This window comes from Dendrobates tinctorius, unplaced genomic scaffold, assembly GCF_039654945.1.
Source record: "Dendrobates tinctorius isolate UK_male_01 unplaced genomic scaffold, ASM3965494v1 ptg000056l, whole genome shotgun sequence".
In the NCBI taxonomy this organism is placed as follows: domain Eukaryota; kingdom Metazoa; phylum Chordata; class Amphibia; order Anura; family Dendrobatidae; genus Dendrobates; species Dendrobates tinctorius.
In genome coordinates, this window is record NW_027361724.1 from 4,441,889 (window position 1) to 4,465,696 (window position 23,808).

The 23,808-nt window shown below is 45.4% G+C and overlaps 1 protein-coding gene across 1 annotated transcript in view; it reads right to left on the minus strand.

Moving 5' to 3' along the window:
* The window catches only part of PDE11A (phosphodiesterase 11A), an 825,102-nt gene that overhangs the window by 346,583 nt on the left and 454,711 nt on the right, over positions 1 to 23,808 (minus strand). The window contains exons 6-7 of the mRNA XM_073577434.1: positions 22,759 to 22,891; positions 5,739 to 5,814 (exon numbers count right to left, since the gene is read on the minus strand). Of these exons, the coding sequence (XP_073433535.1) occupies positions 5,739 to 5,814; positions 22,759 to 22,891 (209 nt within the window). The remainder of the gene's footprint in view (positions 1 to 5,738; positions 5,815 to 22,758; positions 22,892 to 23,808) is intronic.

A 23,808-nucleotide genomic window follows, 5' to 3' on the forward strand; every position in this document is an offset into this window, starting at 1 on the left:
CCATGAACGCTTTGCTGGACACTGGCTCCCAGGTGACCACTATGCCCTATATCCTCTACAAGCGGTATTGGGCTGACTCTGAACTCACCCGTGGCCCAAGTGATGAACTCACAGTAGTTGCCAGTAATGGTCAGTCTTTACCCCACAAGTAGAATGTAAAGAAATTACTGTTAAATTGGGTTGAGTAGAGTTAAAATCTCAAGGTCTGATAGTTGTGGATATTGATCAACGAGAATGTAATCCCATGATGACTCTTGGTACAAATGTAATTGAAAATTGTCTTTCCGAGGTTATTGTCTTGTTGCAACAGGTGGCTGAGACTGCTGGTTCCAGTGAACAACGAGTCCTGCAGAAGGAGATCAAGGCCCTGATGCAAAGACAGCAGGTAGAACTCTCTGGCGGAGAAATTGGCAGTGTCAGAGTGACTGATGCTTGCCCCATTGCAATACCCCCCAAATGTGAAATGTTGATTTGGTGTTGGGCAGCTATAGGCCTCAGAAGAAAAGATTACCAGGCATTAGTAGAACCAGTATACTCTGATAGCAGGCCCACTCTCCTGACAACCATAGGGGTAGTTGATGTACGAAAAGGGAGAGTACCTGTACGCCTTTTGAATTGTTGGGAGGAGGAGGCCACAATACCTCGGTATGCCACAGTTGCTAAGCTGCTCACTGTCAGTAGCAATGCAATGCAGGCAGCAGATCCCTTGGTCTCATCCGACCAGGTGGAGGACAATGGCTCTGTAAAGCAGCTGGAGGAGTGGTGCCAGCAACTGCAGGTGGGAACTGACTCCACACCTTCATACCAGAAAAATGGGGTTTACAGAGTGTCCCAGGAATATGAGCGGGTATTCAGTAAACACCCCCTAGACTTTGGGAAGGCAAAAGGGGTTCAACATCATATCCCCACTGGAGATCATCCACCCATTAAGAAAGATACCGGCCTATACCCCCAACACAATATCAATGTGTCAAAGGTATGTTGAGAGAGATGAAGCAGGGGTTATCAGAGACAGTTGTAGCCCCTGGGAAGCTCCAATAGTTTTTGTAAAGAAAAAGGATGGTACCATGAGAATGTGTGTTGATTACAGAAAAATTAACAGCTTTACACATAAAGATGCCTACCCATTACGTAGAATTAAGGAGTCATTAGCCGCACTTAAAACTGCTAACTACTTTTCCACCTTGGATCTCACTAGTGGATATTGGCAGGTTCCCGTGGCAGAGGCAGACAAGGAGAAAACAGCATTTACCACCCCAATAGGTTTCTGTGAGTTCAACTATATGCCATTCGGGCTCTGCACTGCCCCAGGAACATTTCAACGGCTGATGGAGTGCTGCCTGGGACACAAGAACTTCGAGACAGTCCTGTTGTACCTTGATGATGTCATTGTTTTCTCCAAGACTTATGAAGACCATCTGAAGCACCTGGCAGAGGTGTTTGAAGCCTTGTCCAATTTTGGCCTAAAGGTGAAGCCTTCCATATGCCACCTCCTGAAGCCCAAGGTACAGTACCTCGGTCATATAGTGAGTGCAGAAGGTGTGGCACCAAATCCTGACAAAGTCACAGTCATCCAGGACTGGCTGAAGCCCAGCAACCTCCATGAAGTATGCCAATTCCTCGGACTGGTAGGTTACTACTGAAGATTCATCAAAGGCTTCACTGAAATAGCCACCCCTATGTAAAATCTTCTGGTGGGACAGTCCAAGAAAGCCAAACAGAAGAATTCCACATTTGAATGGACTGAGGAGTTGGAGAGGTCCTTCACCCGACTGAAGATGGCTCTCACAGGAGATGAAGTTCTGGCCTACCCAGATTATGACCAACCATTTGTGTTGTATACTGATGCCAGCAACGTGGGACTGGGAGCAGTACTGTCACAGGTACAGAATGGCAAAGAAAGGGTGATCTCCTACGCCAGCAGGAAGCTTCGTCCCACTGAAAGGAACCCTGACAACTACAGTTCCTTCAAGCTGGAGTTCCTCGCCATAGTCAGGGCTGTGACTGAAAGATTCATGCATTACCTAGCTTCAGCCAAGTTTACCATCTTCACAGATAACAACCCATTGACTCACGTGGAAACTACCAAGCTAGGTGCATGGGAGCAGCAATGGATGGCTCGGCTGTCTAGCTATGAATTTACCATCAAGTACCGAGCCGGGCACAAGAATGCCAATGCTGATGCGCTGTCCAGAATGCCTAATCTGCCAGATGCAGGAGAAGACCCTGAGGCTCTTGGAGAAATAAAGTTACCTCCCTTCCACCGGCCAATTGCGGCCCAACGTGCCCAAGGAGTGAGAAACAGATGGTCTGGCATGAAAGAGGTCACCATAAATCCATTGCCCCATCATGACTGGGTAAAAACCCAGGATAGTGACCCCGCAGTCCGCCTGGTGAAGGAGCTACGGTCACAAGCTGACTCACGCCCAGAGTCGGATGCTCCTGAAGAAACCCAGCAGTTGTGGAAGGAAAGAGGCTGGCTGTTCATCTATGAAGGAAAGCTGTGTAGGAGGAGTATCAATGCCCGCATTCATGAGCTGGTCTGGCAGGTGGTAGTCCCAAAGAGAGAGGCATCAATGGTCTTGGAAGCATACCACAATGGAGCTGGCCACTTTTGATGGAAGAAGTTGGAAGGATTGCTCCGGGAGAGATTCTACTGGGCTGGTATGAGGAAAGCCATTGAAAGGTGGTGCCGGGAGTGTGGACAATATAACCTGCGCAGAAAGGGTCGAAACAGCCAGAGAGCTCCTCTGCAGCCAATAGTAACCAAACAGCCACTCGAGCTGGTAGCCCTGGACCACGTGAAGCTGGTTCCAAGCCGTTCAGGCTACATTTATGCTCTTACCATCGTGGACCACTACTCAAGATTCCTGGTAGTAGTGCCTGTCAAGGATCAAACAGCCAGGACAGCAGCCAGAGCATTCCAACTGCACTTCTGTAGACCACATGGATATCCCGAAAGAGTGCTTACAGATCAAGATCCTGCTTTTGAGGCAGAAGTGTTCCAGGAATTCTGTAACTTGTATGGTTGTAAGAAGATCCGGACAACACCGTACCATCCACAGACCAATGGCATGTGTGAAAAGATGAACCAGGTGGTGATCGACCTGCTGAAGGCCTTGCCTATGGAGGAAAGGAATCTGTGGCCAGAAAAGTTGCCAGATCTGGTAGACCTCTACAACCACATTCCTGTGAATTCCACCAACTGCACTCCAGCCTACCTAATCAGAGCGAGGCCTGGTAAGCTGCCTATTGATATGGATATGGGAGTCCTTACACCTGAGGTGACGTCACCAGATGCTGACTGGGACACAGAGAGGCAGCAACAGTACAGAAGAGTACAAGAGTGTGTGGAGAAGAGTCTAGCTCAGGCAAGACAAAAACAAGAAAGGCACTACAACCAACATGCACCTGCAGTTCTCTTGTCACCAGGAGAACAAGTCCTCAAGAGAGAGGAAAAGAAGACTGCATAAACAGGATGACCAATGGGAAGCTGAACCCTACACCATTCTACCCTCAAACTTTGACAATACCAAGGTGTGCCTTATTAGTAAAGATGGAGGAGAAACCTCAGCAGCAATATCGAGGGATCATTTGAAACTGTGCCCTGACCAGCTAAAAGAAAGAATGGAAGAACAAAATAACATCCAACCCATGGATGAAGAAGCAAAGGTCAGCACTATACTTGGAGAATTCTCTGCCAGTTGGACTAAAGTAAATGATGCCATAGTGGTGCCAGTGTTGACAATTCCCCAACTGGTAGTACAAGAAGACGTGACTCAAGAGAACTCTGAAAATCAGGAAGTTCAGGCAGCATATGCCACACCAGCAGTGGAGCCAGGGAATCCTCGCCCTGCCAGTGGTGAATCTGTCATACCCATGGGGAGACTAAGAGTTCGCAGACTACTACCCAGTTTACCCACACCAGAGTTACGCAGGTCTTCCCATACTAAACAAGGTATACCGCCCATCAGATATCGTTATAGATAAGTTCATGTAAATGTTGAAATTGTGTGTATATATCTAACTGTTCAAGTTTTGTGCCTACAGATATTCTGTAAGAAATTTCCTTTTTGAATTTTTCCAGTTTTGTTGTGTTATGGACATCTTGGCCACTGGACTAGGTGTGGTCACTACCCTTGTAAATAGTTCACCATTTGCCCAGGAATGGACCATGGACGTTGATGCATGGACTTATCATCACAGGACTATTTTTGGAGCTTTTGGTTTTTGCAATTTTTCCTTTTTCAAATCTTCTACTTTTATATTGTTAATTTGTATATATGTTGTATATGTTTTTCATCAGCCCAGGAGTGCTGAATTGCACTAGGGGGAATGTGGCACCCCCAGGAGTATGGTTGCCACAGTGGCATTTCCCTCCTCCAGGGAGGGTGATGTCAGGCTTGGAAGCAATGAAGGGTCTCTCTAGCAGTTAACCATGTCATGCAACACAGTTCTCACTCCAGGCCAGCAGAGGGAGCTCTGAACCATTGGGGGAGGAGTGCTCTCTGAGGGCCAGGAGGGGAAATTAATCAGTTAGTGTGAGGAGGCCGAAGTGTGTAGACATGTGGAGAGAAGCTGGAGGTTGAGCTGAGGATAGAGAGCTCCCTCCCAGTGATAGCGCATGATCTGGAGCCTGGTCTCCACGGTTGTATGGATACTGAAGGTCCTGCAACAGAAAACAGAGGAGTAGGAAGCTGTAAATGCTCTATTCCCACCTAAGACTCAGAGGCACAACAGCAACGGGTGAGCCGAGAGAGATAGAGGGCTACAGCTGTCAGCCATACGAGGTAGTTCTAAGAGAAGATAAGAAGGAGGAACTTCAGTGTTACACAGTACTGCATGTACCTCAAGCAAGCGCTAGGAAGGAGACTACACAACCTATCTGCATAGAGAGATTCCTGAGTTGCTTCCAGGCTAGCCTGCTCCTGTGCCATCTGTAATCGGGACCCTGGACTGCATTTGCCAAGTAAAGGTAAAGAAACTGCACCCTGTTGTGTCCTTGCCTTCTTCCTACAAACTCTCCGGCACTGCTACATCCTTGTGCCATACACTGCACCCTTGTCCCCAACACCTATCTACACTGCCCTGGGACCGACAGCCCTGCCTGTGGAGGGCTATAACATCACTGCTGCACCCCACCATCTGTCCCAGAGAATCTGTCTGCAGCGTCGGCTTAACATCTTCATTGCCGAACACCACAGGTGACGTCACGAATCATTCATAAACTTTATTTCCTCACTCAATCCCCTTTTACATGGGTGCCCAGGGCCACGGACCGGGTCACCGCTGCTGTGACACTTCCCTCTAAGAGACCGGCCCGGTACCGAGTACCCCACAGCCCTGGGATGGCGACCCATATATACCATATATATACATATATATATATATATATATATATATATATAATATTTCTTAAAAATAATAAATAAAACAAACATTTTCAGATAAAGTTTCAGTTCTATAAAAAATCATAAATGAGAAAATCATGATATAGCAATACGTTCTGCCTGATTGTATCTGTGCTTGACCTACCCAGCTTAAAATATCAGCTAATACTTGCAATTACTGGCCGATTGTTTTACATTTCCAGTTAATTCATTACAATGACTCATTTTTTACCTGGACGACAGAGTGCTAAGATTGATAAGCCTCTACTTTGACATTTCTGTATAAAGGGGATAAATGACCTCATAACGTAAATGGTTACAGATTCTCCTCCAGTCTAGACCACTTACCGATTATCTGATGGTTACTATTCCATATTGGAACACACAGCACAGATCTGATGTGAAACCCGGAGAACTGGTCAGCCTAAGACACAACGCGAAAAGGAAGACGTGAGCAGACAGCAACGTTCTCATATTCACTTTCTCTAAACATTTCATATCGCATACAAGACCTTGTGAGATGCAGCCGGTATTATCAGTAACACTTCATTCTTTTGTGTAGTGACTCATTCTCTGCCTCTTACCTGGCACTACAAGAGCCCGATTCACCAGACATGAAGAACCTCTAATGCATGTAATTAGACATAAGACGGGGACGCAACAGTGTTACATGGGATCTAGGCAGTCTGGTCCATTCTTAATTTTTTTTTTTTTACAATTTATAGCTATTTCCAGTTTGTGAAAGTCACACTTCTATCCAGTAACATGTGTGATTTGTTTTCCTACTATTTATGTACTAGATGGAGGCCCGATTATATCGCATCGGGAGGGCGGTAATGTCACGATGGGGGCAGGCTTTGCAGCCTTGATAATCTCTCCCCCCATGTGCTCACCCACCTATCCACTCTCTCTTTCCCCTTGTGCTGACTTCTCCCATCTGTGCTCTCTTCTTTGACCTGTGAACCCATGTGCTGTCCCCCTTGTGTGCTGTCTCTTTCCTTCCTGTGCTGTGTTCTCCCCTCATGTGCTGTCCCGTTTGAGCTGTCTCCCCCTGTGCTCTGTCTCTCTCATGCCTGTGCTCTTTCTCTCTCCCCCATCTGTTGTCTTCTCCTCTCATGTCATCTCTTCTTTGACCTGTGTGTCTAACCATGTACACAACATACCACAGCTCCTGGGCAGGGGAGGAAGCAATAGATAATACTGACATTACAGCAGGAGATCGCAGAAGATACATTTTCTGAGGTAAAATATTGTTTAAAAACAGTCAGTGAAATATTTTACCTCACAAAATGAATCCTCTGTGATCCCCTGCTGTGTAATGTCAGTATTGTCTTTTGCTTCCTCCCCGGCCCAGGAGATGTGGTATGCTCTGTACACGGTCAGGCACAGACAATTTTTAAAATGAACTTTCGTTCGTGGGAAAACCCCTTTAATGTGACCGACTTCCTCTGCCTGTAGACACGTCGCACATCTGCCGCCGGGATCAGCCGAATGATTCACTGCGCCTGCACAGAAATCGCGTAGGCGCCGTAAATCAGGCCACCTCCATCTTTGTGCAGACAGATAGAGGCGGTCACATTAAAACTGCGCTTGTGCTCCTCCTGTACAAGAATGGCGGTGGTCAGTGAATCATTTGGCTGATCCTGGCAGCGGCATGTTCGCAACGGTGTTCTGCTGGTGGTACCGCGCAAGAGGCTGCGTACGGCGTATACAGTGTGTGTGTGGTGTGTACGACATATGCAGAGTGTGTCTGTGTGTGCGTGTGTGTGTGTGGTGCGTACGGTGTATACAGTGTGTGTGTGTGTGTGTGGTGCGTACGGCGTATACAGTGTTTGTGTGTGTGTGTGGGGGGGTGTACGGCAAATACAGTGTGTGTTTGTTTGTGTGTGTGTGGTGCATACGGCGTATACAGTGAGTGTGTGTTTGGTGCAACGGTGTTCCACTGGTGGTCCCGCGCAAGAGGCTGGTACCACCAGCAGTTCCATATTGAGACACCTATTACTTGGGTGTCCCAATATGGCGGTCGGTGAACTTCTGCCGCTTGGAATTCTGGGATCCGGATACATCTGGACGTAACAGGATGTGAAGACATTACAAGGTAAGTATATATTAGATACTATACATCTCTTATTTTAGCCTTAGAAAGAAATGATAAAAAGGAACAGGTAAATTATTTAGGCAATTTAAGGTCATATTCACACATTGAGTTATTACACCCGTTTTTTCCGCATTTTTTAATGCAAATTACTGCGTATACTCGTGTATAAGCCGACCCGAGTATAGGCCGAGGCACCTAATTTTGCCACGAAAAACTGGGAAAATGTATTGACTGGAGTATAAGACAGGTATGCATTGTCTCCTAATCCCTATCCTGGTATGCATACCTCCTCATCCCTGTCCTTGTATGCATGGCTCCTCATCCCTGCCCTTGTGTGCATGGATCCTTATCCCCATCCTTGTCGGCAAGGCTCCTCATCCCTATCCTTGTATCCCATGAGAAAAGCATTAAAAAAACAAAAAAAAAACCCTCCTACTTACCTTTCCTGCGTGCCCTGGCTGCATCTTGTTGTTACGGCTTCCAGCAGCTCCTGTGGCTGTGCAATCACGTGTCCCTGCTCATTAAGGTAATGAATATTCACCTCTCTCCACTCAGCTGGGACATGTGATCCCCTGGCGGAGCTGCTGGAAGTCATAACAACAAGATGCTGCGAGGGTGCACAGGGAAGGTAAGTAGCAGTTTTTGTTTTTTATACAGCTGCTGGAGGCCGGCTGCTGTGGCAGTAACTGTGCGTGCTATAAGAAAAATGAATATTCATTGCGAGTGCAGTGAATACTCATTTCTCGTTAGCAGCGGGCAGAGTTGCAGCCGCCGGCTCCTGCCTCCTGTGACCCGCTGCTCTGCCTGCTCCCCCTCCCCTGCCGGCTTCTAGGACAATGACTCGTGTATAAGCCAAGGGGGGGTGATTTCAGCACAAAAAATGTGCTGAAAACACAGCTTATACGCAAGTATATACGGTAAGAGCTGTAAAAAGCTATGAGATTTCAGAAATCTCATGCGCACAATTGATTTTTTTCTGATTGAATTCGAAAACTGCTGCATTTTTGAAAACTGCAGCATGTAAATTTTTTGCAGCATTTTCTCACAATAAAAAGTGATGAGAAGTGCAAAAACGCTGCAAAAACCACAATCGTGTTTTTGATGAATAAAACTAACTTTATTAAACATGTAATGTAGACAAATGACACATGTAATCTTCACTAAAAAACACAGCAAAAAATGCAACAAAAACACACCAAAAATGCAGCAAAATCTCCTTTTTGTAAGCAGCTTATTTACTGCCGAGAATGCAAGTTTTGTTTGCAGAAAAAAAGCAGCAAAAAAGCAGCATGTGAACATAGCCCAAAAACTCACACCTAGGTAATTTTTCTTTACTTGCTTAATGTTCCCAAACTGTAGAGCCTTGGGATGGGAAGTCGCCTACCCAGTTATGGCTCCACTCCATAGCGACTTTTGACTTTGCAATTTTAAGATTGCAATGTAGTGCTGCCCGTCACAACTAATGATTTTAAATATGATAGTGCAGAAATCAGAAGGGTTGCATTTTTGCCGACTGTTTCACAGATGCGGCAATTTATGGTTCTCAGTGTGACCGCATTCATTATGATTGTGACTTAGTAAACCAACATTTCAATTTTATCCTGCTATGTAGCTCTTGAATGAAAGGGGACATTTTTTCCTACTTAAATCCATGCAATTGGGGCTTAAAAATATTTTTGCAATTGGGTTTTGTTAAAATGTTTGCACCATTTGCCTCCTATAGCCACTGTGCTTGTATTACACTGTCTGTTTCTGACTGTAGAGTGAGATAATGGGGTTGGCCACATTATCTTTATTTTATCACATGTGGTGGGGACATGATTTTGTGGCACCGACTATTATAAAGGTATGACAGGTTCTCCTCCTGATCTTGCTAGTGTAGCTCTGCAGTGCTTAGAAATAGAAAGGCAGTTTTCTCATGCAAGGTTTTCAATTGGACAAGGCTGATGGACAGGTGTGGTCACATGATCCTCAAACCAGCAGCCATTGTATGGACTGGAGATCTGTGCAGGAAAGCACGGGTGAGGCCTTGTTTGGCGCAGGTGTAAAAAGATGAGTCAAGGCGGAGTCAGCGATGTGCGGTGCCCTTTAAGGCCGGAACTATCGGTGCTGTCACCATTGTTGGTGGGAGAGCTTTCCTCTGAAAGGGAGAGACCTTTCGGTCAGACAGCAGGTGGCATGGGGTACAAAAGGAGACCTGAGCGCGGGAACGGGGCAGACTTGGTGGGAAGGTGACAGGAGACGGTTGACTCCCTCTCTGCTGCTGATACTGACAACTCCACTTTTCCCAGACCTCCGTGTACTGACCTTGAGACTTCTCGTGACGCTATTAAGTTAACATCTGTACCCTCACCATTGGATACCCCGTTTTACCCGAGATACCGGATCAACTGCTTAGAGACTACTCCGAAAGGCTTGTACACATGCTCACGACCCGTGCCCAATGTCATTTCTGAGGCATCCACATAAAGGACTGTTCTCACATTCCAGCGTACCCAAGTCAAGCAGGACTGCATCCATCGGCACTGTCGGGTGGCAGTGTTACTCGTTTCTCCGCAGCAGAGCTAGAGATTTTGTGCATTACTGGAAATGCCGACGGGAGATTTTCCAGCCTTCCTCTTGCCAGAACTGCAACCGATAAGTTTCCCGTTTACCTTGAATATTTTTTTGCCATTGCCTTTACCTCCCGGCGTGGAGTATCACTTGTTATTGATTGTTCAGTAAATCCTTGTTAACCCCTTCTCTGTCTCCGGTTACTCACTGCATCCCACAAACTGTTTGTTCCTTACATTTTGGTGTAGTCGGCAGGTTGCAGTCTGGTAGCGCGGAGACAGCAGAACAGGCGGTTGGGCCCAAAACCAGTATGTCTCTGGGGGCCATGCTGAGCACCTTGCCGAAATTTACGGTGTCTAATACCATGTTGTGGAGTTATACAGAACGTATGAGGGGTATGATGAGAATGCACCAGATGATCCACGCCCTCGAGGCCGAGGTGGCCATTATGGCTTTAGACGGAGAGGCTCGAGACTCTGTGATGTTGCGTAGCCCACAGGACCGAGACACATTTGCTAAAGTACTCCAGATCTTAGAGGCGACTCATTGGGACCCAACTGACGTAGGGGAACTTAGGACACGCCTGTTAAGCCGTATGCAAAGAGAGGGGGAGATGGTTACACTATATATGAAGGCCCTACAAGAATTACACACCGCCAATGTCAGAAAAGATGGGATCGGGTATGGCCGACGGATGTCGTGCTGCGTAACTTGTTGGTGACCGGCCTATGGCACGCCTTGACCAAACAGACCCTGAGAGAGCGGGTACGGGTAGACCCTCATATCACTTTTGCTGACATAGGGTCGGCGCATCTTAGAACGGATGCATGCTGAACTCACGTCCACCCAAGTGCATCAAGTGGAGGCGTTACTGGGGCGATACCAATCTGTTTTTTCGAACCACAAAGATGACTTCGGCTGCACCACGGCAATTACTCATGAAATTCCCATGGGGGATACAGCACCCATTCGAGAGCGCTACCAGCAGATCCCCCCTCAGTTGTACCAAGAATTAAGGGAAATGCTCAGTCAGATGCTGCAGGCGGGTGTCATTAGAGAAAGCTAGAGTCCGTGGACGGCCCCCATTGTACTGGTGCGGAAGAAGGACGGGACCCTGAGGTTCTGCATAGACTACCGTAAGTTTAACCCCTGTACTGTACGTGATTCATACCCTCTACCCCGGATTGAGGAGTCTCTGTCTGCATTAGGGAAAGCCAAGTTCTTCTCAATGCTGGATCTCGCCAGTGGCTACTGGCAAGTGCCCATGTCGGAAAAGGATCGGGCAAAGATGGCCTTTATACTCCCCATGGGCCTCTTTGAATTTAACAGAATGCCTTTCAGCTTGGCAAATGCCCCCAGTACGTTCCAACGGCTGAAGGAGAGGTGTCTAGGTGACTTGAACTTTGAGGACACCCTTATCTACTTGGATGACATAATTGTGTACGCTGCTTCATTTGAAGACCATCTACGGAGACTAGAGCAAGTGCTGAGCCCTCTACAGAAGTATGAGCTGAAAGTGAAACCCCAAAAATGTCACTTGTTCCGGACTCAGATCGAGTACCTGGGTCATATCGTTTCCGCCAAAGGAGTGAGGCCATCACAGGAAAAGATTGTGGTGATCCGAGACTGGCCGACCCCAGAGAACGTGAAGGAAGTACGTGCATTCCTGGGATTAACAGGATACTACCGTCGCTTTGAGAAGAACTTTACTCGGGTGGTAGAACCGTTGCTCGAACTCCTGAAGGGAGTACCCCCGAGTGCCAAGGGTCGATCCATTCACTGGGAAGAAAGGCTGGAAAAGGCATTCTGTGAGCTAAAAAAAAGTGCTGACCGAGCCTCGGTACTGGCTTATTCAGACTTCTCTATACCGTTCATTCTTCACACTGACGGCAGCTTGCACGGACTTGGAGCTGTGTTGTCGCAGGTGCAGGACAGAAGAGAAAGGGTGATTGCCTATGCTAGTCAGTCCCTTCACGATTCCGAACACAACTTGGACAATTACAGCTCCTTCAAGCTGGAGTTGCTGGCGTTGGTGTGGGCTATGACAGAGAGATTTCCAGAATACCTCCCGTTTCGGAGGTACTAGTACGTACCGATAATAACCCATTGGCACACCTGGAGAATTTCAAGCTAGGGGCCTTGGAACAGCGCTGGGTGGCCCGGATGGCAAAGTTCCGGTACAGAATCGCCTACAGGAGGGGAGCAGAGAACATGCACGCTGACGCCATGTCTACAGCAAGACATGCACCACCGGGGAAGCGTAGAGATGAATTGCTAGAGGGAGAAGAGGTTCCCGAGTTCTAAAGGACCGCGGGGACAGTGGCGGCTAAGTTGGACCAAATACAGACCCCCCCGTCGTGAAGGAGTATTGGGAAGATCTCGGGATGAATGGGTCCAATTACAGCAGGAGGATTGTGAACTCACTCTGTTCAGACACTGGGTAACAGTGGAGAAGCTGCCTAGTCCAGCGCAGCGGAGTGCTCTGACTCCAGAAGCATTGAAGATCCTTCGGCAGTGGGAGCACCTGCAGATGAGAAATGGAATCTTATACCGGAAGGTTCAACTTCGGGGAGAACTGGGGCTTCCTGGCAGGTGGTGATACCGGAGACAGTACTGCCTACTCTGGCCACTGAAACTCATGAAAAAAGGGGCTCACTTCGGCCTTGAAAAACCGTTTCAGTGACTCCAATGGTTTGTTTAGCTCCCTCGGCTGAGAGCGGCGATCGAGGAATCTTGCAGACTGTCAGTTGGTCAAGTCCCCAGAACAAAGAGCTCCTCTCCAGATGATAGTAACCTCCGCTCCCCTGGAACTATTGACCGTCGACTATTTAACAATCGGGCCAGCTCATCAAGGATATGACCAGTGCCTAGTGATGGTAGATTATTTCACGAAATTTGGGGTGGTGACGCCCACCCGAGATCAGACGGCTGAGACTGCTGCGTATGCTATCTGTAAACACTTCATTCAGGTGTATGGATGCCCACAGTGGTTCCATTTGGATCAAGGAGCATGTTTCTTAGGCAAAGTGATGGATGAGTTGCAGCGGATCTACCAATTCAACAGATCACATACCGCACCATATCATCCTCAGGGAAACGGGGCCTGTGAACGATTTAACCGCACCTTGATTCAGATGCTAAGAGCTTTTGAAGATGACAGAAAGGCTAGGTGGCCAGAATATGTCTCTGAACTTGTGTGGATTTATAACAATCGAGTCCATCAAATCACCGGTCACACGCCTTACTTCTTGTTGTTTGACCAAACAGGTAAAGAAGTCATGGAGCTGGAACTGGATCGAGGTGAGGAGTACTCACGGAAGGGGGTGTCTACCCGGGTCCGAGAACATCGTCACCGTCTACAGACCTTACATCGCCTGGTGCTGACACGGCACCGGGAGCTGGAGCATGTTGAGAAGCTTCCTCTCCAGGGGACAGATCTTCAGGTGGGTGATCAAGTGTTGGTGCTGGAAAAGCGTCCCTGTGACAAACTGGAAAATCGGTGGGAGAGTAGGCCATACAGAGTGAAACATCAGGTTGGTGTGGAAGGACCTGTATATGAGATTTTTCCAGAAGGAGAAGAGAATGTGCCCACTAGGGTGGTCCGTAGGAATATGCTCCAGCCATGCCTCTCAGAAGATCCCATACAGAGGGAAAAAACTCCCAAGGTTCCTGAGGAGGTGCCTCCTGTGGCTGTGGAGGATGAAGAAGAGGAAAATCTCAAGCAACCATCTGGAGATACGTCTACAGATCAGGGTCCTGAGACTCCTGAAGCAAGCGTTATGGCAGATGCAGATTCAGCTTTGCCTCCATCAGAAGACTGCACTATTCCTTCCAATCTACGTCACTCAGAATGAACAATGGCTGGACAGCCCCCCATTCGGTACAATCAAGATCAATGCATTTGGCGGCAAACCGCTGAACCTGTAAATAAATTATCCAGTTGTGCTCCAGATGCCTCGCCCGTGGAATGGTGAGTGAAAAGAGAGGGGAGATGTAAGAAGATGAGTCAGCGGTGCCCTTTAAGGCTAGAACTATCAGGGCTGTCACCACTGTTGGCGGGAGAGCTTTCCTCTGAAAGGGAGAGACCTTTCAGTCAGACAGCAGGGGGTGCGGGGTACAAAAGGAGATCTGAGTGCGGGAACGGGGCAGATTTGGTGGGAAGGCAACAGGAGATGGTTGACTCCCTATCTGCTGCTGATACTGACAACTCCACTTTTCCCAGACCTCCGTGTGCTGACCTTGAGACTTTTCGTGATGCTATTAAGTTACCATCTGTACCCACACCATTGGATACCCCTGTTTTACACAAGATACTGGATCACCTGCTTAGACACTACTCCAAAAGACTGCGGGCTGTTGCGGCTTGTACACATGCTAACGACCCGTGCCCGGTGACATTTCTGAGGCATCCACAAAATGGACTGTCCTCACGTTCCAGCGTACCCAAGAAAAGCAGGACTGCATCCATTGGCACTGTTGGGCGGCAGTGTTATTCGTTTCTCCGCAGCAGAGCTAGAGACTTTGTGCATCATTGGAGACGCTGCCGGAAGATTTTCCAGCTTCCCCTTGCCAGAACTGCAAATGATAAGTGTCCCGTTTATCTTGTATATTCTTTTGCCATTGCTTTACCTCCCTGGGTGGAGTATCACTTGTTATTGATTGTTCAGTAAATCCTTATTAACCCCTTCTCTGTCTCTGGTTATTCACTGCAACCCACAAACTGTTTGTTCCTTACACAAGTGTATTGAGCGAGGCAAGTCAAGTCTAGTTGGAATATGGCCAGAAGTATGCAAACTGCATACTTGCAGTCACATGACAGCCCGCCCCCCGGTATCGAAGCTGGAGAATCCTCACAGTAAACAGTGTGCGCAATGTGGAGATTCCCAAGTCTGCAGTCACATACTGTAGAGTGACTGCAGACTTGCAACTTAAGGCCAGCAACCCCTTTAATATTGAATTCAATGTACACCAGTATGCAGTAAGCTTGTCAGCGCCATCTAGTTGAGGCTGCTGATGGTTTGCAGCTCTGTATTAGAAAAACTAAGTTCTGAAATGATATAGTAAAAAAACTGAACCCGTTCGAAGAAGAAAAATAGGAAAATTTCACAAAAAGTCACTGTCAGAAATGCAATACAAGCTAAAGATACTTTATGAACAGTTTAATTATTTTGTTATATAAATGAGAAACCTATCTGAGCTGTTCTAAACTTTTAAGAAGTAGAATAGGTATGAGTTACTTTTTCCCAAAAAAATCAATGGACAGATAAAAGTCACTTCTATTCCCTTTAAGCGTTCCTCTGTGCGTCAGTATTTGCCCGCCACAGGAATTTACATCTAAAATTGAGCCATTGACATAATTTGCTCTGACATCTTTTCACAGACGAAACAAAATTCTAGGGGCATGTTTGTAGGACAATGTTTTTTCTTTAACATTCATTTTGTTGTATAATGAGTATTTTACAAATAACTTAAAAAAAGCCCACACAGTATGTATTTCAATGTATAAAACTTCTGTATGGAAGTTGTGCACATAAAATGCCCTCCAAGAAAATCTCAAATCAAACTTTAGGTCAAACGATCCATTAAGTCAGTCATCCACTTACTGTCATAATGTTGCTTCCTGGATACAGTCCTTGGGGACATTGACAAATGCAAATGCGTAGAGCAAGACGATCTATGACCAGTTGAGTTGGGGCAAGAATACAAGGTATATTTGTACACTGCTGAGTTATTTAGTAATTCTCCCATATAAACAAGCAACTCATTTGTGATAAATTATATTTTAGAGAGAAACCAGGGCATAGGTAGGGAACTGGTAGCTCTGTACAGCCTTTGATTATCATAGTCTTGCTGTTTTTTGTGAGGGTGAACACTACCGGGTCTAGTGACCTGACCCGACAACTTGCAAATAATAATTATTTTTGCTACTATAAGCTCTGATGTGGGGGCGTCAAAACTTATAGCATACTGTTTGTTCATTGAACTCACTAGTGAAACAGCATGCACTGAGTTCCTAAGCTTCCCCTAGTCATGGCTGCAATTTAATGGGGTTGTCCACTACTGGACTTATACTCACCTCTGGTTTTGGTACCGTTTCAGTGATATTGGCACTATCTCTCCCAGTGATCGCATAACAGTGTGATGTCATGCAAACCCTGCCGCCAATCAGAGACTGCTTTACTCTCCCCACCTTCAGACGTATTGCATACATCAGTAGGAAGAGGGAGAGCAACAACTCTCACTTCATTCAGATTAAATCGATTTGTCCGAAGGCGGGGAGAGTGAGGCGGCCTTTGATAGACTGCAGGGTTCACTGCTACACAATCGCTGAAAGAGACAGTGCCAATGTGATAATGATGGAATGTTCTGCTGCATCTCTACCCCTGAAGAGAACAATTGCCCTATGTATACAAGCATTATGCAGTTTCCCTATGTAATGTGAATAGTGATGTGTGTCTTCTATATTGTATGGTGGTAATGTACAGCATATAAGTAATGTAAATTGTTAATGCACAATGTGAGTAGCTCTTAGTGCAGAGTAAGCACAGGGTTAGACTAGGGATAAAATAAGTACTGTTTATATAGTAAATGGTTTAGCTGGACCCAAGAAAAGGACAATAAGTTACTGTCACACTTAGCGATGCACCAGCGATCCCGACCAGCGATATGACGCGGTCAGGATCGCTGGTGCATCGCTAAGTGGTCGCTAGTGAGCTGCCACACAGGCAGATCTCACTAGCGACATCGCTGGGGACGGGGGTCGCTACTTACCTGTCACACTAGGCGATCCTGCGTCCTCCCACCCGGCTCCACGTGTCGCTCGTCGTCACAGCAGGAAGCCCAGCACGAAGCTGACGACGAGAAACGGTCCTGAACGTTCTCGCTCGATTAGCGATAAGCAGCGGGGAGCGGGTTGTAGGTAAGTATCAGACAGAGCGATATCGCTAGCAATATCGCTATAATGTCACAAGTTATAGCGATATTGCTAGCGATATCTCTTAGTGTGACAGTACCTAGTCTAAAGGATAGGAAAGTATAGGATAAAGTTAATGGATAGAATTAGCCCAGTACTTGGGAACTAGTGTTAATAAGAGGTGGGCACTTCCTGGTAGTGTCAGGAGATAGAGAAATGTAGTAACAAGTTCAAGTCCAGTAGGCTGCTAGGGTCAGCATGTGTCTACCATTCGAGGCAGTGGGAAGCCATACTAGTATCCCGAGAAAACTCCCCTGTCACGCCCGGAGCCCAAGGTCTAGCATAGGGACTGCTGGCACATCGTGTCCTTTAGCGTACAGGGGAAGATGGACAGGGACCCACCAAGATGGAAGGTAACAGTTATCCGATGCACTGCCTACCGGGAAGGGAGAGCCCTAACAGAGCCAATGGCAGAAGGGATGTTCATGGAAGAAGGAATGGTGTACTGAAGATGTGTTGTACTAAGAAAGTAAGGAACATGAAGTGCTGTGCCCTAACCTACTTGTTACCACCTCATGAACTTTAACTGACTAGTAAAGGTTTGTTTGGGGCAATTACCTTGGGGTCCCCTGAGTTGTGTCTGATGGCTCCTAAAGATGGCGAACTGGAAACAGCAGATGCCTTGGGCCTACAAGTGAGTGTGATGCACCCCATACCGGAGAGCACACTGGAACACTGATTTCCTGTAAAATGCCAGAGTGTAAGCAGACTGAAGTTCGGTCATGACTACTGCTCTCGTGCAGTTTTCACCGACACCACATGGAAGTCCCAGGCACCAGAGGTAAGTATAGGTGTTATTTTAAAAAGGGGATACATACGGATTGATAAAGGGTTGTCCCAGTTGTGAGCAACCCCTTTAACTTTATGTATATGCAGTGAACTTGGAGCCCACAATGATATAATAAAAAAGCAATCTGGTGTTATACAACGGATACTTACGTTAAAGAAGTTCTCTGCATTGGACAATCCCAACAAGTGCAAAAATAATAAGCTTATTACAAAGTATGCCTCTACTAAGACTAATACCAATCGGCTCTACACTTTCGGGAAGCCTACTAGTAAGGCTATATTCACAATGAGTTTTTTGAGGCATTGAAAAATTAATTTTTCATGCAAAAACAGCTTTGGGAAATTCTTTTTTTGGGGGGAGAAGTTTTTGAGGGTTTTTTTCTGACATGTTTCCTGAAGACATTTCGAAGCATTATTGTCATCCTCTAGATTTGACAGTGCCTAGTTTGGTGGTGGATTCCATTAGAATCCACTTCAAAGAAGCGACATGCACTTCTTTTTCACTGGACATTTTTCAAACCTCTTCAGGAAAATGAAACTCATATGGACAGCAGTGTATTTTCGGTAGAAAGGAATAGAAAAAGATTTTCCAAGCATTTTTTCAACCTTTTTTTTCAAGGAGGATCTAGGAATGCATCTGCTAAGATAAAAAAATAGTGTGAACACAGCCTTCAGTGTTCAGTTTGCCTGTAGTACTACAACAGTTTTTCTCTCATCTGAGAAAAATCAGTCCGAATACTCTAATCACACTGAAAAGAGTGTGATCAGAGTGTGATCCCATTTTCTCAGAGAGAAGAAAAGTTTTTCCATCTTCTCCTTTCAGTCTGTCTGTGAATATTGGACCACATTAGAATGTCATCTGAGTGCAGTCCAATGTTTTCCACGGATCCATAGACATGAACAGGCGAGTGCCACCTGAGAAAAAAATTGGACATGTTCATGGCCTCATCGAATAACATGGGATGAGTGCTATCTCGTAAAACCACTTGTCCGAGAGCACTTGTCCGAGTTACACGGTCATCTGCACAAGTCCTCATAGTATATGAGTCCTGTGATTGATTATTTTGTCTATTTGACTTAAATTATCTCACAAACTAAAAAAAGTCCAAGTATAAATTACACTTTGCAGCTTTTTTAAGTTAAGTTTTAGTATCCTGGTACAAGGTCACTAGAGAGAGATCTAATTACATAATGTACAGTAATAAGTGTGAAATAAGGATTAGGAATATGAGCACTTTTGGAAGTGGGTGCAAATTTACTATTGAATCAATGTTATTAGATTCATTAGATTTCATGCACAAGACAGGCCCACACAATTCAGGATAAAAAGTGAACATTTTTCTGACTTAAATCCTGATCATAATTATTGCCCTTTAAAACTTTTGATCTGCACATTCTTTTTTTTTTTCTTATGAAAGTGATGCAGAGCGACATAATGACACTGGATTAAGCAGTATGTGATACCGGGATAAGACAGCTGAATCAACTCCTTCACAATTGAAGGGCTAGCTTAGCATATCTTGAAGTGTAGCATCTCCAGCTCTAGAAAATGTCATACGCTGTTTGCCTTCCTGACATTACCTTTAGGCAAAGTTTGATTACTACTGACATTCATTTTTTCCAGTTTCCCCTAATTTGCTCTTATAGACCCTTGCAACATTTTGTTAATTAATGTTATGTAAAATCATATGTGTTTTTTTAAAAATGTATCCCAGCTTTTGAACAAGATAGATTTGGATTTGTTTCTAGGTTCAAAACTCTTTTCATAAACTTAAAGCAGTGTAATAAACTGCAGGTACTGAGGATGTCGCCACGGATTCGAGACAGACCAAGAGTTAAAGGTTTATTTACAGGGATATCCTCTCCATGCAGGGAGGAGCAGAAGGGGGTTAAATGTGACAGTGTAAAACAGTAAAGCAGCACAATGGAACTGAAGAAAGCAAAAAAACAGTTATGCAGCGTTGAAACGGTTAAACTCAGATAATTATAGCTTATCAGTCCAGGGAAAGCTTAATTGAAGAGTCTACTTCTCCCAAGTTGGCAACGACAACAGCGGCGCTTGCAGTCACTAAAGTCTCTACTCTGTATGAAGTTGGGGCCTCCAGGGGTTAAAGCAAGAAGCAGGGAGATGATGCGAACCTGAGTCTCCCCTGCTCTGCGTCTCTGCATGATACTCCTCCTGTCTCTCCGCAGGAACGATGCTGCACACACTGTGAAGTCTCTTTAACACATTCAGGGGCTCTGGTGGGTCACTGCGGTCCCCGGGACTGCGCGCTCGTGTCACTGTCTCTACACTGTCAGGGGGGAAGTCTCCTCTAGTCACGGAGGCTACCGAGTCCACGTACTCACATATGGCACTCTCAATGCCTCGTTCTTCAGTCTCAGTCCCTTGATGGGGGGTTCTCTCTCTCTGGGAGAGCAGTGGTGCGGCCTGCTCTCTGTCCTGCGCACTCTGCTCTCTGTCTGGCGTGCTCTGCTTTTGCGCCCACACTCTGCACAGCTTCCTGTCCACCACCCCTTCCCTTTGGTCACTGCCCCCCGTGGTCACATGGTTCAGTTGGTCCAGGCCAGAAAGTCTTCCCCCCAGCAACCCTGCTGTCTGGCTAGGTGGTTCCTGACATAGAGCAGGAGAGGTAACCCCTTTTAGGTTCTTCTTCCTTTTCACCCCCTTACAGAAGCACAACAAAGATGTTGTTTTTTTGCCTAGACAGCGCAGCATAGGTTATTATTAAATAATATAAAAAATACAGAGGCTCTATTGTATGCCATGTGTAACTGTTTTAATTTCTGTGTGGGATGTTTGCCATCTTCTTCACCTCTGATATGGGTCCCCTAAATTTCCAAGTATAGTAGCCAGTAATCCACCAGTGAGATAAAGGGTCTGCCCCTTGACTAATACTGCACAGTCTTTGTATACCCTATGCGATACAGCTTTAACCTGTCTATTTTGCCTCCTGCTTATGATAAATTTCTCCCTGTCAGCTTTTAGCAGTGTGTGGAGCAGCACCTTATAGAAAACACTGGAAATTCTACATACAGCACTTATAGATGTAGACAGGTAGTGTGAATAATTGAAGGCCTATAAACTGCAATTGTATAAAATCATTTAGTATCTCACTGCTCTTTTACATAAAGCAGAAATACATATTCATGAAAACTGTCTAAAAGGAAAACTGTTTTTTCCCCCATTGCAATCAACCATGATTTTCATTTTTAAGAGCAGAATACATAATGAAAGCTTTACTGTGATTGGTTACTATAGGGAACAAAGACAGTTTCTCTTTTAGACCATTACATAAATCTCCCTAATTAATATATTTACAGTAGCTACTAGTGATGAGCCAGTATGCTCGTTGCTTGGGTTTCCCCGAGCATGCTCGGGTAGTCTCCGAGTATTTGGAAGTGCTTGGAGATTTAGTTTCTGTCGCTGCTGCTGAAGGATTTGCGGCTACTTGACAGCCTGAATACATGTGGGGATTACCTGTTTGTTATGGAGTTCCCACATGTATTCAGGCTGTCAAGCAGCCACAAATCATGCAGCTACGGCATCAGAAACTAAATCTCCGAGCATTTCCAAATACTTGGAGATCATCTAAGCATGCTCGGGAAAACCCGAGCAACGAGCATACTCGCTCATCACTATTAGCTACATAGAAGGACAGGAAATGGGACAAAGGGGGCAGAGCTAGGTGAGAGAGGTGGTGTCTGAGAGTTGCCTGGAGGGATTTTATAGGTGATGATGTCATCCTGTTACTTACAGGAAGTCAGAGACTGACTTCCTATCTGCATGTTAGTGCTTGTAATGGACTGGTGAGACAGCAGATCACATGACATTGCTGTCCCTAATTAAAATTAAAATGTATAGATGCAACTGAGCTGGGATGAATCAAATTACGCAACTCCGATATGGCAGTTAGCAAAAAAAATGACTAGAGTACTTTAATTACATTCAACTATCCATGCTAAAGGGAATGTTGGTTAGAGAAAACCTATTTTCATAGACCCTCGATAAAGTGGTGTCCTGTAACCGCGAAACACACGTCGGGGCTCTTACATCCAGTCCTTGGTCACCCTCTACACCGCTGGTAAGCTCTGCCCTCCAGTACTACCTGTCATTGTGTCACTGGCTCTCGCATGCCTTTCTTGGATGGTTTCCTTTTGAGCTTACCACCCGGTTTTGAACTCCACATGTCTGATTGTTTGACATATATAGATATGTTTGACCGCTCTGCCCTGATTTGGGTGACCCAGGTATCTCTGTGTTGCTTTGTGGTCTTTTGTTACTACATATGAATTTTCTATGTTTATATGATATTTAATAAAATTTACATCTGCTTTTACTAACATTCACCTGCTACTCCTGATTCTCCTTTCATTCACATGGCTTTTTGGAGTTGGTATTGGTTTCCATAAGGTTGGCCATTATAAATGTCACCACCTTGGCATTTAATAGGCAGCTGGGATTTTTGTTGCCTTTCATAGACCCTACTAGGGAATTCTGAATTACGGTAATAGAGGTGGGTCTTCTGTTCAGAATCTTCATCTAAGTGCACACTCATGAAGAGGGTGGTTTCAAGGAATGTCTCTGGTCCTGGAGAAGCTGCAGGTCCCTGCATTATATAGATAACTCTTTTTTTAAACTTTGTAATGTTTCTTTCACCTGTGATGTTGCTGCACTGACATTAAAGGGAATATGTCAACATGATTTCACCCCCTAAACTATATGTATGTGGATGCAGCTCTTTTCAAAGACAAGTCCATCAATACCTTAACATGGACAATCCCTTCCTCCATTACTGAGAAATCAGCATTGGAATTGATATGCAAATGAGGCTGAAGATCTATGGTAGATCTGAAGCCTCTGTCACCACATAGCATCTCCTCTTAGTTTGGAGGGTGAAACCTTGCTGGTTAAATAACCTGTAAAAATGTGTTCTGTATGTTGGTCCACTTACCTCTGCATCAAAGCGAGGGTCTTGATAGGCATCACTTATGTTAACTGGAAGACCGGTGGAAGCAACTAATTCAGCTATGCTGTTATTTATTAACCAGTCGGAATATGAGGATTTCTCGAGGCTGTCTTTAAAACTATGGGATGGGAAAGAAAAGAGACAGATACCAGTTGTAATAAAAAGCAATTCACATGAAAAAAGTTATAAAATCAAGATATGGTAAAGTGCAAAAACAAATGCAATAAAATATCTTTACAATAGAAGACAATTTATGTTGCTTTCAGAATCCAGTGTGAACTCTTCCTTTACTTGAAGAGGTTGCCTTTGCATTCTTGGCATTGGCATTTCTGGTATTACAGTTCGGGCTCATGTAGACGCTGTTTTTTCGGTCTTAGTGTGATCCGACAAAACTTCATATTGCACTCGGACCAATGTTATTCTATGGGGATGTGCAAATGTCCAATTTTTCCACATACCGAGTTTGTCCCAGGAAAACTCATAGCACGCACAACTTAAATCTACAGTGTCTTGCAAAAGTATTCACCCCTTAACGTTTTACCTATTTTGCTACCTTATAACTTGTGCTTAAATATTTTTGTAATCCGATTTGTGTGTGATGCATCAGCGATAAATAGTGTAAGTTAGTAAAGTGAAGTGAGAAAATTATCCACATAAATTAAACTTATGGCATCAAATAACTACAGAGTGGCATATGCATATGTAATCACCCCTTTTGAGATGCAAGCAATTACCTTCATAAGCCACATGCTTAGTGAGAGGACGTCCACCTGTGAGCAATCTAAGTGTCACATGTCTGTCGATATATGCACTTTACCTTTTCTGAAAGGTCACAGAGGCTGAAACACCATTAATAAGAGGCACCACTAACTACACACCATGAAGATCAAGGAGATCACCAAACAAGTCATGGACAAAGCTGTTGAGAAGTACAAGTCAGGGTTAGGTTATAAAAATATATTCCAATCTCTGATGGTCCCCGAGAGCACCATCAAATCCATTATCATCAAATGGAAAGAACATGGTGCTACAACA